The following is an 18,365-nucleotide window of genomic DNA, read 5'->3' on the forward strand; positions in this document are numbered from 1 at the left end:
TTGAGCAAGACTCTGAACTCCCCCGATGTGCAGGTTGGTGCCTTGCATGGTTTCCTCCGCCATCGGTGTATATGAATGTGTGTGTGAATGGGTGAATGTAATGCACAATCTATATGTAAAGTGCTATACTGTATATAGTAAATGAACCATTTATAATGTTTTAATATAGTTGTATTTGGTATACTTACCTTACTTAGTAACTTTCACTCCACTACATTTCAAAGGCAAATATCGTACTTTTACATTTTGGGCCCCTTTTGGTGTTTTTAGCATTTTGTTATACTTTAGCTATTGAAAAATAACAGATCTACAAGCTCATAGCTTGGCACCGAGTGCTGCGCTACGAGCTTGTTGTAGATCTGCTATTTTCTTTTAAATCGTGAAAATGTGGAGCAAATCTTTGAATAGATATTCGTTTTTAACTCAAATCTTTGCTTCTGGGGGGGGGGGGGGGTCCCTGGAACAACATATTTTGAGATGGGGTCGGAGGCCAATTACATATAATATGTGGGGGTCCTTGACATGAAAATGTTTGAGAACCACTGACATAGAAACATAGGCTTTTTCAGAAAACTGTCATGATTTAGAAGACGTTTGTAGTCGGGTCTAAAATGGGTTAAGCTTTATGTATTGTTTTACTATATAGAAATTATGTGTGCCCCTATGCCATTTTAAACTACCTCATTTCATCCTGGAGCTGAGCCTGATCTAGTGTTTGATCCAAGTACTGGAGTTGAGTAGGCCTACTTTGTCCACCAATGAAATACATATTTGTACACGATACCTAAATTGGTCCATCCTATGTTTAGTTACTGCACATAACAGGAAATGTTCTGTGTCCAAGCAGGTTCCCATGATCTGGGCATCTGGCACAGCTCCGGTTAGCATGGTCCACCGATGGCATGAAGGCCTATTCATAGTCTGGATTTTCGGTGGTGAGCTGACCACCGCGAAATAACGTTGAGCGGTGGTGAGTAAAAACAGAGAGAAGGGCTGGAGCGGTGGCGGTGGTTTGCTTTTCACCGCGGCTCGTGACGTCATGTTGTAGTTCGGTGGTCAGTGGTCACCTCACCACCGAAAATCCAGACTATGTATGAGCCTTAATGGTACATGCTCCTTGATTATCATGTAATTTACAGAGCCACTTCACCCATTTTCAACCTTATATTCATACGTTTGTATATTGGTCATCAATAATGATCATTATAAGATGCCACAATTTCCAGAACTATACTCACTCTGGGTCATTGGTGGGCTGTGGAAAGTTCAGAAACCTGCTAATCTCTCAGGACTGATTCTGCTAATTACAAACCCAAATACATACCCGTTCTGTGACACCCAAAGTAACAGTTCCATTGTTCCAACACATATGCACACACGAAATAGAATCACTTGTTCTACAATCACAATCGCATTTGATATGATGTTTGAAATGACCAAATCTGCCTACCGATGATGTCACTGGTAGGCAGGTTTCTGAACTGTCCACAGCTCTCCTCAGAGGCTTTGTACACGCCTAGCCTACACAACAAATGTTCGGTCCGTGTGCGATGTCTGATTGCTGTTTGATTGCTGCTCCAATTCATTTTCAATGGGAGTCACAGGGTTTGACCAAAGATTTTTAGTTTGATGAGGGGGGAGCAATCAGCAATCAAACACAAATGTTTGGTCAAACCATGTGACTCCCATTGGAAAAGCATTGTGGTGGCCCAAAGAAACAAAAGAAACGACCAAACATTGCTTGATTGGTGTTTGGTACGTGTACGAATGAGCCGAGGCCTGAGAAAGACAAAGATTGTGCCATCTTGTAATGAGCATATTAATGAGCACTAATTATTCTGAAGATATAGGTTGAAATATGTTCAAAAAGTGTTACTTTATTACAGTTGTTCTAGAATGCTCCACGTTTTGGCTGCGTCCCGTCCAGTGAAAGTGCCATTGTTTTCTTCCCTTTTCATGTCGTCACAAGATGCACAGAATACGATCTTGCAAACAGCTGGTTTGAGAAAGCGATAATTCAGTTCTTTTTGGAACATATGATTTGGAATAGAAAGTAAATAAGTAGTTAAGACTGCAGTGCAAACACTATAATAGCAGTGAAGATAAGATGCAGGAATACATGAACCACGTCATATAGTGTTTCTGACCCATCGTTGGCACAACTGTTTCCATCTCAAGGGCTCTGGTTCCGTCCGAGTCCTATACCTGCTGTGAAGGAGGCTCCTCTGATTGCTGGTGGTCTTGGACAGCGGTTCTCAAAGTGTGTGTGCGCGTGCATGCGTGCATATGTCATGTGTGTTGGGGGTTGAAGAATAGAAGAATAGAATAGAAAAATAAAAAAATAATACTTATAATCTCTCTTATGGGGGTCCATGGCAAAAAAAGGGAATTCAGATGAGGGTCCGCCACCAAATAAATAAGAACTTAAAGCAACGACTGTTGCTACGCGGATCTACGGTGGCTATGACGCCCACGCCTTAGCTGTCAAAACCGTTAAGCAAACAGCCTCCGGCGACAGCGACATTAGCTATAGCTATAGATTCAATAAACATGGTTGGCGTTGTAGACAGACAGTGCAGGTTCTCCCGTAGTAGAAAGGGCTGCGACGGAGAGGAGCAGGTTTATGTATCGAGCACTGAAGTTTGCTTAAAGTCGCTGATATCAATTTGAGGGTCCTTGTCCTCATGTGTCAAACTGTGTCCCCCCACCCTGCTACAGAGGAGCTCTGTGTCAAACTGTGTCCTCTGTGTCAAACTCCTCTGGCTGCCGGTGGTCTTGGACACGGTGGTGGTGGTGGTGGTGGTGGAAGAGGATGTCTGAGGCTCGCACCTGCAGTGTGAGGAGGGCGTAGTGTACCGTCTGGGGCAGCAGAGGGCGCTGCACTGCAACGTCAGGTCCTGAAACAGGTGGCTGGCGAAGGCCATGTAGATCCAGGGGTTGCAGCAGCTGTTGAGGCTGGCCAGCAGCATGGCGATGATGAATGCCATGTCTGGAAACACACACACACACACGCACACACACACACACACACACACACACGGATATATGGAATGCAATAGTTTCTAAACACATTTTCATGCCAAGGACCCCCAAATAGAAATGTATTTGGCTGCAATATGTGAAAATATTTTGTGTCCTGCATACAAAGACCCACAGAAGGGAAATTTGTGTTTAAAAAAAAATGCTAAATTATTCAACATTTTCCAATGCTTGAAAGTATTTGTCTATTTATTTAGTTATTCAGCAGCTGACCGTGAAGGGTGGAAGCGCTCTGTGAAGACCTTATGTCCCACAAGGCACGAAGTGGATAGGTAACGGGTAACCATATATGGGCATACAGGGATAGACTGATACCTGTCCATTTAAACTCTAGACTGCCCCAAAGTTATCTGTGCATCCGTGCCTGGCAGCCGGCGAAAACTAGACTTCTCAACAGGCCTGAAAATTAAGGCCCGGCTTTACCTGGGCCCTCTGCCCCCGCTGCCACCCTTAGATCTCCGTGACCATATATGGAGATGTGATATTACCATACGTGACCATATATGGAGGCGTGGGTTATGATGTCACCATGGGTATTACCATATATGGTCATGCCATCCAACAAACCAACCAACACACTTGACGGGAATGCACAATTCCATAGTAAATGCGACCTGCGACAAGGGAGACATCGAAGAGGAAGGATGGATGGGGAAGGAATGTCAGAACAGGCGTGTACGTGTATGCGTCCATCAGTGCGTGTGTCTGTGTATGTGCGGGAAGTCTTCATCTCTTTTACTCTCAAATGTCACGCTTCGGTTCAGTTTTGAAACGCGAGGCGTTCAACTTTGACCGTGTTTAAACTCAATTAGTCTGAGCCATGACAGGAGTGCATACATCACCGACTCAACCATTCCACCTCTTATCCTCCACAATAATGGCCCCACTCCAGGCCAGCTCTGAACCCGTCATACAGGCAACCATTCCACCTCTTATCCTCCACAATAATGGCCCCACTCCAGGCCAGCACTGAACCCGTCATACAGGCAACCATTCCACCTCTTATCCTCCACAATGTGGCCCCAATCCAGGCCCGCTCTGAGTCTGAACCCGTCATACAGGCATTTGCGCCCACAGTACATTGATTGACGAATTTGACGTACTGTATTGAAGTACAATTTTTGAGGTACTTCACTTTACTTGTATTTCCATGTTTTGATACTTTATGCCTTCCGCTCCGCTACATCTCAGAGATAAATATTATACCCGTATTTTATACTTTGGCTATTAGAAAATAGCCAATCAAGCTCACAATGCATCACAACATTGTGAGCTTGTAGATCAGCAAACTTTACACATTTAGGATACTTTTACATTGGTGCTTTGGTACAAGTGGATTTTGAGGCCAATACTTTCGTACAAATTTGAATACGGGCTCTTAAAAGTAGCGTAAAAACATCCGAGTACTTCTTCCACCACTGCAAACGCTGAATATCAGACTGATGAATCTCTATCGCAAACCCAGACTGATGGACGTGGTGCGAGTAACCTTTTGATGCTCACCGATCCTCGAATAATAGCTATGATATTTAGACCTAGCGCTTAAACTTTGAAAGCAGACACATTCCAGTCATGCCTATAATGGAGTGAGAGAGATTTAGAGAGTGCCGTCTCCCTCACTCCCTGGAGAAAATGAGGAAATGTTCATGCACTGATGATGTCGTTTCCGACAATCTCCTGGTTCAGACAGAGGTGTTTAGTAAATGTGCCGTGCAAACATCCTGTCCAAGGAATTAGAGAACTGACCCAAAGGGTAATCTATGATCAGAGTTAATACACCTCAACCATTCGGCACAACATTTGATATTTGCGCTGTTGATAAAACCAATGGAACCAAGCTCTTGGTTTGGTCAGAATTCTATTGGGATGATTTTGAATAGGATTTTAAAAGTTTAAATATGTATAATAAAAAAACACAGACTTAACCACTGTCAACCTATACTGTAATTATAGGACAAAATACGAAATAATGAAAATAGAGGATCTACAAGCGCACAATGCATCACATTGCAATGTGTTGTGAGCTTATAGATCAGCTATTATTTGGTTCCATCTGTACACTCGGGTGAGTGTACAGATGGAACTTGTGGGTTAGGGACTTGTAAGGGTCCATTTAGTAATTATCAATATCTAGAGCGGTGCACGTTGGGCACTGGCCTTCTTGGAACGATGCAAGTTGGAAATGCATGCCCCACCCAGTTATTACGTGGATTACAGACGTACGTACAGAGACATGGTGCATTTATAGAATATATTTAGCACGGGGAACCCCTGGAACCTCCTCAAGGACCCCTGGTGGTCCCCAGACTCCAGGTTGAGACCAGTGCTGTTTGTTTGTTTTGGATGAAACTGTCACTGCCATGAGGTACAGTAGGGCATCATACTACGACAAACAAACAAACGGTTTCAGCCTGACGGCGACAATATTTCCCATACAGAGTACAGGACAAGGAGATTTTTCTTATGTTCGATAGGAGTACCTTTTCTGTTGACTATATAGATAATTGGAGGATATTTTGAACAAACTCTCTGCAAGTCGGGGACCCCCACACGGTAACTGTGTCCTTTTCTCGACTGTTTCGGACACAGGGTGGCTTGCCAGAACCGGCTGGCACCCTGTTTGTTAGGTGTGTGGACATGGGACACATCGGGACAGTGAACAGACAAGAATGTTAGAGATGCAACAGACATCAGACCTTGTGAGGTGCTAGCCAACGAAATAAACACTGACGAATCAAAGAGTTGCCGCACACTCGTAGCTGTCTGCCGATGCCAAAAATGTATTGTGTACACTACACAGAGACACTCCAACGTTTCGGATAGATTTCTTCAGGGGACATAGTGTATGCAAACAGAACCCAGGACATTACAATTACTGTACAACTCTGTTGTAGCAACAGTGATTCTGAACTTTTTTCATTTCACAGATCCCCAGTTTGATATGCGCAATAGAACATGGTTGAGGGTTCTGCAGATTAAATGTCTCGCTAAGATTAAGTATTGTACCTACAGTACAAAATGTGTGTATTGGCCACTGTTAAATGTAGTTAAATGTCTCACCACGATTGTACCTACACAATGTGTGTTGGCCACTGTTGTCGATCTGAGCACTTGTTTCTCTGCTGTCTGCTCTGTCCCTATCTAACTCATCAACTGCTGCGTCAACCCGACAGCAGATTGGTGTGTTGGCTTCATAGCAATAGGACAACTCTACCTGCTTTGCATATAGAGACCACTTGCATCAACTCTGCCGTGTAGCAGCTATAAACATAAACAGAGAGGGGTAGTTGAAAATGATTAAAGAAAGTCATTATTCAAAAGTGAAGTTATTTGTTTCACCATGGTGGTGCTTCTGGGGATTTAAAGAACAGTCCTGGCAATTGACATCCTATTAATGTCCCCCCACATCATCAATCACCTAGACTAGACCGTAGACACCACCTAGACTAGACATGCACCACCTAGACTAGACAACATTGAACAAACAGATGATTTTATCTCTGGGATTGCAATCGAAACGGCAAAATCCTCAGTGTTAATTTAACCTCCACCAGGTTAGTTTATCTCAGTAACACTTCACCCATTTTCTGCCTCATATAATTGGTTCCCCACTAATGATCATTATAAGATGACACTGTTTCTGAGTAATTTCTCTGTCCCTCAGAGGAGGGCTGCGGACAGTTCAGAAACCTGCCTATACCATTGACATCACACACACACACACACACACACACACACACACACACACACACACACACACACGCATTCAAAATTCCCTCAAATATCAAAAGTAACAGTTTTTTGTATACAGTACAGCCCAAGTCTACAGTATAGAACGCTCCACAGGATCCCAGATCTTCAGATTCACCATGTACACAATACACATATAGTATCCAAGATACTGTATATGTATGTATTGTATACCATACCAAAACACATTGTGAGTAGCACAGGCCCACCCAAAAAAGGAAACGAGATCAAACACATGTACATGTTATGTCTGGTGCTTTATGTGTACGTGTGGACTTCACAGAGCTCTACTCAAATCAATGGAGATAATCAGGGGCAGGGCATGAACACTTACTGCTTACTTACACGCGCACGGCGCACGCACACACACAGTCACACACACGCACGCACGCACGCACGCACACACACACACACACACACACACACACACACACAGTCACACACACACGCACACACACACACATGTGTTTTGGTGTAAGTCAGTAGCCTTTATGTACAGTACACCACACCCCCTGTACATTATGCTATATGTCACGTGACATGATGTACAGTTGTACACCCCCGGCGCCTACATCACATGATGTACACACACCCCCCTGGACATGATGCTAGTATGTTTTTGTCACATGTAGAAGTGCGACTTGACTGGAGATTGAACCCCCAACCTCCCATGCAGTCTCAGGGCAGACACTCACACCACAAGGCCAATTATGAGAGAGAGAGAGAGATTGTCTTGAGATGTCTTGAGGAAGGTTCTATGACCAAAATGCCATAATAAATCAATACAGAGAGGTAATTTAATAAAAGTATGTGAATGAGATAAGTATATTTTAATAAATCGATGCAGAGGTCTGTGCAGTTATATTTAATCTTTGGGGGAAACTGAAAACACCAGTGCCCATACCCTAGTGGGGTTTGCAAAAGGACCTTTTTTCTTTGCGGTTTAATTTCGTAATAGTCTACTTGCCAGAATGTGAACCCGGACATTTGGAGTACCCTAAAGTTTTATGTTAGAAATGTTGAGTATGGGTCCCCAGCATTTAGAAACTGACGGTTTCTTTAGCACAAAAACACTCCTTGGGCTAAATTTGGCCATAGCCACTTTGTGAGCCAAATGAATGTTTTTTTTCGTGCAAAACGAATGCTTGCAATGGATTCAGAATCATGAAAACCCCCTAGTTTGACCGTCACATAATGACATTTTGAATATATTGGATGTTAATGGTACCCCAGCTTATTATGCTAATTATGAAAATTGCCCAACATATGCAAGTTAGCATCTAGCAGTTTCTAAATGCTGGGGACTCACAATTCTAACATAAAACGTTAGGGTACTGAACATGTCCGGGTTCACAACAGGCTCTATGGGATGGCAAGTAGAATAATGTGCTTTTCCTGTGAATTCTAGCTCTTGTGAATGTGATTGCAGAATACATTGTTGACATACAAATACTGTACACAAAAGCAGCATGAGCCATTGGGATTATATTATCTTTCAGGAAAGGAAAGTCTTTGATGCTCTGAGGAATATTGTAATGCATCATATAGGCACAATTGTTTTGCCACCAAGTATCTTGGTGGCAAACATCCTGTAGTACTTTAGCTAGCTCCGTTTGGAACCTCATATCTACGCTTTAGGTCCGAGAAGAGGTTCCGTGTCGGGATGTCCCTTATCCCTGCATCGGTAGAACGAGGTTTGAGCCGTCCAAAAACAGTGTACGGGCTCGAACCCGTACAGGGATATCCTGACACGGAACATCGGGTTGTGCTTATAACCGAAACGTTTGCGAAGTTTGTTTAGCCGACTCAGGGCCGCTTGAGCTGCGACCCGATAAACAGAATATTAAATCATGTTCTGGCAAGAACGTTTTCCCCGGGCTACTGGCCAATCACAGCTCATTCTTACACAACCCGTACACAGGCTTTCGAGGGACACATGCCATTCCACAGATGTTTGAGGAACATTAGCTCTGGTCCATAGCTCTAATGCCGTTGCAATGCCGTTGGCTATGTTACCGATGACTTCCGGTGCTCGCATAAATGCAGACCAGCCTCTCGTCTTTAGCGTAAATAAAAATAACATTTTTGCTTCTCACGTGTGGTGGGGGGGGGGGGGGGGGGCTCAGAGTGCTTCCACTAAGGAAAGTAGGCTTTCTAATGACACAACCCGCCTTTGTATTGGTGAGTAGCAAAAACGTTATTTTTATTTACGCTAAAGACGAGAGGCTGGTCTGCATTTATGCGAGCCCCGGAAGTCATCGGTAACATAGCTCTATAACTGCAACGGCATTAGAGTTATGGATCAGAGCTATATAGAGGAACATATGAGACATATAGACTATTGGAACTCCCAGGGTTCCTTGAGGGGGTTCACCAATTATTATTATTTTGTTCAAAAACAGTTAAAAAATATGTTCACACACACAAAAAATAAAATCATAATAATAATGTGAAAAATGTGGAATATGTAGGATATATATTAATGTGTGGGTCTATATGAAAACTATATGACTGGTTTATGCAATATTTCACTAAGAAATTATGAAGGCCTATTTTATTTATATTCAAAATCAGATTATTCTTTTTTTTTTTTTAATTATGATCTGACATAATTGTGTCACACCAGTGCACCACCCTGGCAAGAAAACCAGGCAGGACGTTTTAACCAATTATTTTCGTAGATAAACTTTATGAACTATACACTTTTTATATAAAAAAATACTATCACTACAATTTAAAGCAAAATGCTATTTAAAATGTCAATGTTCCAACAGATCATATGCGTTTGTCGCATTATTATTATTAGTAGGCCTATTATTAATATATATTTTTTGAATATTAGGTCTAATCAAAACGATGAAATGATTTTTCTTTTAAAACGGATGACATGTAAGCCAATATAGGATATCCTTTCACCTTTAACAACCATGTCAGTGACTCAGTGTGCGTATTATGCGTAAAATGGATTGCTGTATATACCTTCTCTGGGCGCAGCGGGATCCCATGCAGACCACATCTGGACGAAGAAAAACGGAGTCCAGCACACAATGTAGCCGAGCACTATTACAAAAGCCACTTTCACCGTCCTGATCTTGGCTTTGGAAATGAGCTTCACGCTGCTCACACGAGTCAGCGCGGCGCTCTTGGTGGTCGCTCTCGGAGTGAGAGACATGCACCTCTTCGTTTTCAACTTAAAGTTCTGCCATATTTTAAAACTGATCAAGCCGTAACAAAAGGTTAAAATCACCACGGGGAAGACGTAGATCGTGAGACTCATCCACGTGATGTACACCTTGGCACCCCACGGCTGGCCGAAGTCCCCCCAGCAGTCGTAGACCCCGTTCCCGACGTCCCGCAGCGAAAAGATGTACACCTGTGGAGTGCTGAAGATCAAGCTGAGCATCCACGAGGTGACCACGTAGTGACGGTCCTTTCTCTTGTGCAAGGAGCGCAGCGGCTGGCAGATGGCCAAGCACCTGTCTATGGACATCAGCACCAGCATGTAGGTGGACGCGAACATCCCGACCACCTGCAGGTACTTGACCAGCCGGCACAGCAGGTCGGGCCCGTAGAAGCGAAAGGTGATGTCCCAGATGAGCTGCGGCAGCACCTGGAACACGGCCACCACCAGGTCCGCGATGCTCAGGTGTTTCATGAAGTAGTACATCCTGGACTGGCCGTGCTTGCTCTTCCGGATGGCCAGCAGGACGCACAGGTTGCCGACCAGCGCGAGGATCAGCACCACCACCAGCACCGTCACCTCCACCTTGGCCACTTCCTCGTTGCGTTTCAGAGGGTTCGCCGTCTTGTTGTTGCTGCTGTAATCCGTCTCGTTGTTCACACAACTCGAGTTGCTCCACGAGTCGTTCATCGCCGCCCGGCAGAGACTCAGCTGCTGTCGTTCGCCTGACGCGTCCTGCTCCTCCATCGCGCGTAAAATGCGCAAAGCAAGCAGGCCCGTTTGGTGATGTGTTGTGATTTATACCCTGCAGGTTACATTCTGTCGTTTTGTGGAACAAACCGTCTGGAAAGGAAGACATTGACAAGGAAGCTTTACATTATTGTCAAATTTAGCAAATTTAGCCTACTAATTAGGCCTACAATACAAATACAGTTTCAGTATTTCAGCTGTTTTTCTTCACTAACTATAACTTACCATTACAGACAAAAGGCTTTAGTTTAGTTTGTTCCACTACTTTACAGAGACACGACCACCGCTGTCAGTCACCTGCTGCAGCATGCATTGTGGGCGTGTGGCGCATTTTGCTCAAGCAGTTAACCTAGTGCCCTCCCTCTTTCTGCAAGCACATCCTCCTCCTAGTTGTTTTCCCTCTGAAAAAAATAATAACATCACCGGAGTACACTAGTACAGGGGTACAGTAAGTGCAGTGGTATTGTTTTGTTGTCTGTATTTAAAAAAAATATAAAAAATCTAGATCTGACCTTGTAGTTATATTAAAATTGCAGATCTACAAGGTCACCGCATTGTGAGCTTTTGGTTATTTTCAAATAGCCAATGTGTGGTTAAACATATTTTCATGCTATTATAGCTATAATATACTAGCGATATCGTGCTTTCACTGAGGCTGCCCCTAGGCTCTGGAATAGCCTTCCTCTTCACATCAGATCCGCTTTTTGATTGATTGATTGATTGATTGAAATATTTATTAACAGTTTGCAGGGAGCTCAGCCGTCCGTAGGTGCCGTAGCCGTCGTAGGTGACGTAGCCGTCGTAGGTTTCCTTTGAGAGCGGTTTTGAAGGAGTCAAGAGATTCACATGTCTTAATGACTGTTGGTATGGTGTTCCACATATTGGTGGCATAGGATTTAGTCCCTTGTTTGTGCCTAATCTGGGTTGTACATGGTTTGTTGTTGCACTCCATCTGGTGTTGTGGGTGTGGACTTCGTTAACATTAAGGAAGTATCTAGACAGGTACATGGGTATCTTGGTGGTGTATCGAATCTTGTGGACCAGACCCATTGCAAGAAGCCTTGTTTTAAGGGCCTTTGAGGTGCTGTGGTACCAAGAGGTGCATGCATAGTCCATTGAGACTTTTAAGTCTCTGCTTAAAACCCATTTTTTCGACCTAGCTTTTAATCACAATTTAATTTCCAACCGTTTATTTTGAGCACCTCTTATTTTAGTGTCTATTATATTCATATGTACTAAACTGCCTCCCCCTGGCCAGCCGGGGCGCCTGATGGAGGGGAAAGGAACTGGTTGGAATAACGTGTTCCTTCCACGCGCTACGTCCAACCAGGGAAACTCCTTCCTGTCAGGTGTAAAGGAGCAACTTGGACACTCAGGCATGAAGGAAGCATGAGTTCAAGTCCGTTGCTCTCCCCTTGTCCCCCAAATATGGGGACATGTATTGCTGTTGCTATATGTTTTTTGACTTGTACAGCACTTTGGTCGATGTCAGTCGTTTTTAAATGTGCTTTATAAATAAAGTTTGATTTGATTTGATATTCCACCTGACACTGCCTGGTGTCGTCTTTTTCTGCACGTCCGAGACTCAATTGAACAATCACTCCCCACACATACATTAGAGGGACAGTCTTTGGGCCTCATGCAGGGAAACTCACACCAATTACAATCAGTTAACAATAACAACTTTAATGTCTTTTGAACATCCGATACACACATGTTAAACAACAACTGTGTTGCCATAGGCTAAAGCCTATTGATATATTATAGTGTATTTCAGCTTTGATCATGTACAAAAGGTCTTTCATTCTTTCTTTCTTTTTCCAGACCGGTATTAGAACTAGAAGGTTTTCCGCATGTGTTTTCTTATCATTTCTTTATGATGTGATAGGTGTTTTGTCTGAGCCACAGGTGCACATAACCTGCACTCGAAACTATCCACAGCTGGTTGCTTTTACTCACAACAACTGAGATGTTTTTGGTCAAAGGAGAAAAGAAAAGGTGGTGTCTTTTAGACTTGAACCATACTTTCAAAAACAAGTTAAAAAGGTGTACAGATTCAACCCAGATATTCAACTTTAGCAACACCATACCTCACAACAGGGGTGCTTATCTCCCAGCTGGCACAAACACTCAGACACTAAAACCCTTGGCTGAAAGGCCAATAGTTAAGTAATAGTACAAAAGCTTGGTTTACTTTGAAGAAATGTGCAGATGCTTGCCTCATCTTTAAGGTTTTAAAATTCTCCACTAAATCAGTTCATAAATCAGATCAGATGGATAGTGGTAAGGCATCAAGGGCAACTAAGAGAGGGTCGACTGTGTTGTACAATATGGACATAGCATGTTCTCTGTTAGAGCCACCCACCAATTGCCACCCACCCGGTGGCAATTGCCATTGCCTATAAGCTGTAATCCTGGGTGCTACTCTCCCTCTGCCAACCTGGGGAGTGGGGAGAGCCCCGAACTGGGCTCGTGCCTCCTTCAATGCATGAGGAGTGATCAGGCCGCTTCTTACCACCTGCCAGGGGGGAGTTTCATTTCCACAGTAGGACATAGCCCGTGGAAGGAACACATTATCAGGTGCCCCGGCTGACCAGTGGGAGGCAGTATAGATAACCTTTGTAAGGGTATACCTACTCTAGGCTGGGGACACGGGGAGAACATGCAAACTCCCCACAGAAAGGCCCTTTCGCCAACCCCACCTAGGGTGCTGATGATCGCCAACCCCACCTGGGTGCTGATGATCGGGAGGGGAGAACACGGCCCCTGCTCCCACAGCGTCCCTGGCGACAGCGCTATAGATTGCACTACCATGCCACCAAACTCTAGGATTTATAACATTGCCCCCAGCTTTAGGATTAATATGAAGCACCATCAGCTTCATCAGGGCGAGAATGCTGCACAATTTAATTTGCTGTGGAGTGTTCACTTCACACAGAGCCACGCACGCATGCATGCACGCACTAGATAGGCAATTAGATGGACAAATTTACAAACACACGGCTGTAAAGGCCAAAGCCATCATAAACAGACTGAGGGAGAAGAAGCACATTAGACGCCAAACAACAAAAATATCTGCTCGGACAGGACACTCCACAAGCCAGGATATTTTACCTATTGCCAAAAATCCACAAGACCCCTGATTCATGTGCCCGGAAAATAATTTCCCATGCATTTTTCCCAAGATCTGTAAGCCTTGGACAAAGCCAACTCGGATTGTGACACTTCATGACAATAAACACAGTATTTGGGCTGAACAAATAATAACAAAGAAGAAAAACAACAAAAAAGTGTTTTTTTTCCTTCTAATTATTTGTTCGGCTTGTTGTCATATTCGTCACGATCCGAGTTGGCTTTGTCCGAGACTTATACAGATCTTTAAATAAATACTTTTTAAAACGTCAATGGGGAAAAATGCATCATGGGAAATTCTATTCTGGGCCTGTCGTTGTCATGAAAGGGGGCGGGACTGCAACATTCTATGCCATATGCATGCATAGATAGTGGATTAGCTATTGAATCTGCTATTGAGAAATAGCAGATCTACAAGCTCATAGCGCGCCACCGAGTGGCACGCTATGAGCTTGTAGGTCTGCTATTTTTTTTTAATCGAAGAGCGACTGACATAGAAGACATTTTTAGAATCTGATCTCAGGTCAGAATGAAAACTGTCAGGATGTAGAAGACATTAATGAATCTGATCTCAGTCAGAATGGGTTAAAGTATCCACACATTGTGATTGGTGACTTCCATTACTGGTGTTCAGAAAACCAATAATATTGCAGCATCACGACTACTGAAATGTAATTCAGAGCAGTGAGTCAATACTGACTGTCATTGATGATGATGCCAAGTCACGTCAGCCTCCGATGCAAATATTTGATTAATTAAATTTAGAAGGAACCCTCTCAACTCTGCCAATGTATGAATGCACACATCATACATACTCAAATTAACTTCAAATACAGTAGCATTCTTTCACAGTTGTGTTATATGAGTGTAGCAGAGAACCTCAGCCTTGAGTCTTGCGCAAAGCACAGCGTGCAAGTACTGCGATCGGCTGGTTATGCATGTCGGGGTAATGGGGGTATGTATGTCGGTGTCCTCTGTGGTTTAGGCTTACTCAGGCTTACTCAAGAGAAAAGCCTGGTCACAATATAAAGCAGAGAGTGCATAGCCGGAAGTGTCGGTCCGGAACATCCGTCAGATTTATTTCCCCCGGATACGATATGTTTTTGACACTTCACGGAGAATGTCATTTGTAAAGCGTCAACGTCATTTCCTTGAGCAAAACTTACGCACGCATGCACACACACACACACACACACACACACACACACACACACACACACACACACACACACACACACATTTTCACTCATCAACACATAGCATATTTTCCAGGCCACCTTTTTGTTTTTCTACTTATTCGTCTTCTTCTTCTTCTTCCGCCACTTAAAAAATGTATATAAAAAAAAAAGCTATTATTGACTTTCCTCTAGTACTGGACTATGGTGACATTATAAGAAATAGTAATTGTGTAAGTAAAGATAACTCATGGACCTTTATATTATAGCCATGCGTGAGTTGCAAATGACTGATTATGGTAGGGTTTGCCTCACCTGCTTAAATCACAGGATACCCAAGAGCTCAGCTAGTTTGCTTTAAGGCTAGTCCGGGACAACACCCAGGGGGAGCTGTCAGGGCCTTCGTAGAAGTCAACGTTCCATATATGGCGTCTTATCATTTGACCTCATGCCATCATCAATACAATAACATTCACCTTTTCTGAATTAGGGCCCCCTAGTCTAGCTTAGTGCATGCATTGCACTTTCAGACCATACACAGTATATATATCACAGGTTTTATGCCGTTCAGACTATGGGTTTTATGGGTAAGTCTCCCATTGGCTTAGAGGCAGCCTAGAGATGAGGCAGCCAATCCTGAAAAAGTGTCTACGGTCGCTACTAGAGGTACAGAGCCATAAGCCAAATTCCAATACCCAATATCTCGGCCACTCGCTCACTCACACTCGCTCACTCCAGCATGGCAAATTACGGTGGAATTGGTGACATGCCAAATATGTGACCATCTTGTTCACACAACTATTACATGGAAGTCTTTAAATACATGGCCTAAATACAGTTAGGTTGAACTCTGCTAATGAACAAACTGCAACAATTTACATTAGGACACATTTACATTATGTGATTGTCTACAGCATGGGTGTCAAACTCAAGGCCCGCGGGCCAAATGTGGCCCGCCATGTCATTTAATGTGCTTTTTAATAGCCAAAATATAGGCTTATAAGTAAGGCTGCATGATATATCGAACATGTACCTTCATCAGAGTGGAGAATATAAGTATAAATCAAGTTGAGCAAAGCCACTCTTCTCTGCCCCTCTCTCTAACAGACACAGTTAACGATTGCTTGTTAAGTGCCTGCCAGACAGACAATCAGATGAAATGAAGGCAGGTGTAGACTAGAGTGTAGACTAGTGAACTGAACATGTTCTCTTTATATCAAGTACTTCATACCAGCCCCTTATGAAACTACTTCTCCCCAAATCCAAATGGATTTCATTTTCCATCCTGAATGGCAGTAACTAGCATACAATGAGAACTGAGAAGATCTCCACAAAGGTTTACTCAGCAAAACTGATTATATAACTGTAACCATCAAAGCATGCACTCAGCATAATGTGACCATGGCATGTGCATAATATAAAATCTTATACGTTTTATCTGATATTGATTAATATGGGGGGTGGGTTCAATTAATCGATTATTAATCGGCAGAGCTGTCGACTATTCAATTTGGCTGATGTTCACTTTGTGGCATCCCTACAAGTTACAACAAGTGAGTAAGTGACTATCTCTCTTCCATACTGGTGTGTGGCGTCTCTTGCGTGATATGATGAAGTAGAACGGTGCCGTGCACATTATAGGGACAAAGTCGTGTGTGTGTGTGTGTGTGTGTGTGTGTGTGTGTGTGTGTGTGTGTGTGAATGTGTGAAGACCCATCTTCTCTTTCTGTCATAGTGACATTGTCCTGCATCAGATCATGTCCAAATCAGGTTCTCCAATCTCCAGTAGCCTCTTCAGTTTTTTGAAGATTTTTTGAGTGGTGCAACCACTCCCTTACGGAGGTGTGTGTGGCTGGCTGGGTCTGAGCACTATGTGTGTGGCTTGCTGGCTGGCTGGGTCTGAGCACTATGTGTGTGGCTTGCTGGCTGGCTGGGTCTGAGCACTATGTGTGTGGCTGGCTGGCTCTGAGCACTATGTATGTGGCTTGCTGGCTGGCTGGGTCTGAGCACTGTGTGTGGCTGGCTGGCTGGCTGGCTGGGTCTGAGCACTATGTGTGTGGCTTGCTGGCTGGCTGGGTCTGAGCACTATGTGTGTGGCTTGCTGGCTGGCTGGCTGGGTCTGAGCATAGATAGATAGATAGATAGATATTATAGCAGTGACTGACTGAAGGGCCTCCCACACCGTCTGCGAACGCCGCGCGTCAAAACAGCCGCCTCCATCATTTTCAATGAACCTATCGCACACCGGCGGCGTCCGACGTGCGCTGACGCGCCGCGTCGGACGGAGCCGGTGTGTGTTGGGCTTGAGACATTGAGCGTGCGTCCGCAACTGGTTGTGGCCCCCATCAAGTGACCTTTTGACCAATGCGGCCCTCGCCCCAAATGAGTTTGACACCCCTGGTCTACAGTCTACACGGTTGTCACATATTTCAGCAGGTCACCAATTCCACCATAACACCACCTTGCTGGAGTGACTGAGTGCGAGTGAGCGAGTAGCCGAGATTTTGGGTATTGGAATTTGGCTATAGAGTAAGACAGAGTTACGACAACTCGGTTCACTTCATGGGGCCAGGCTCTTGTACATAGACTTCTATTGAATGGGGACACAAGGGGAAGTGCTTTGGAGTCTGACTCGCGCGAGCACATGAACCACATGACCAGGCTGTTTTCTGCCCCCGCAATGTCTCTATAACTCTGTCTTACTATAAATACTCTTCAGAGGTAGTGAATGTATAGGCCAGGATGCTTTTCCAGCACCTGGCAAAAACAAGCTCAATGTTCTAGTGAAGTACTGTATATACAGTATGAGTGAATAGTATACTGTCCACCAATGTTTACGACAGCTTTTGGAAGTTAACAACACTTACAGTACTTACAGTAACCTATACAATGTGTCAATGTGCAGCCTAAACAATGGTAGCTGACTTGATGGATTTAACAGAGGTGTGTGTGTGTGTGTGTGTGTGTGTGACTGTGTGTGTGTGTGTGTGTGTGTGAGTGTGTGTGTGTGTGTGTGCGTGCGGCTTAGTGCACTTTCTCAAAAAATGTCTCGCAGATTCCCTCCATTTTACTTTTTCTTTTTACATTTCTTACGATTAAAAAACGTTTACAAAAATATATTTTAGAGAGTTATAAACTAATTTCATAACAAAGGATAACATGAAATAAATTTAAAATATATAAATAAATTAATAAGTATTGAATGTAGCAGATCTACATTTATGAGATCGCAATCTTCTAGATCAGCTATTTTCAGAGACATGCAACTTCTCTTGTGCATGGTTAGATTGGTTACCAATTTTTACAAAATTGGTAACCACTGGTCCATGTTGGGGACT

The 18,365-nt window shown here is 43.7% G+C and overlaps 2 protein-coding genes across 2 annotated transcripts in view; one reads left to right on the plus strand and one right to left on the minus strand.

The window, feature by feature from the left end:
- LOC308330666 (RNA-binding protein 5-like) overlaps positions 1-18,365 on the plus strand; it is a 239,561-nt gene that overhangs the window by 147,445 nt on the left and 73,751 nt on the right. The gene's annotated exons all lie outside the window — the stretch shown is intronic.
- Positions 2,475-11,012, minus strand: LOC308323866 (isotocin receptor-like). Its single transcript, XM_080775724.1, has 3 exons — positions 10,946-11,012; positions 9,769-10,813; positions 2,475-2,989 (listed from the first exon to the last, which is right to left on the minus strand). The coding sequence occupies exons 2-3, from the start codon at positions 10,715-10,717 to the stop codon at positions 2,622-2,624; spliced, it is 1,317 nt and encodes a 438-aa protein (XP_080631850.1). The 5' UTR covers positions 10,718-10,813; positions 10,946-11,012; the 3' UTR covers positions 2,475-2,621.

This window comes from Protomyctophum bolini (assembly GCF_963924005.1).
Source record: "Protomyctophum bolini genome assembly, chromosome: 2".
Classification (NCBI taxonomy): domain Eukaryota; kingdom Metazoa; phylum Chordata; class Actinopteri; order Myctophiformes; family Myctophidae; genus Protomyctophum; species Protomyctophum bolini.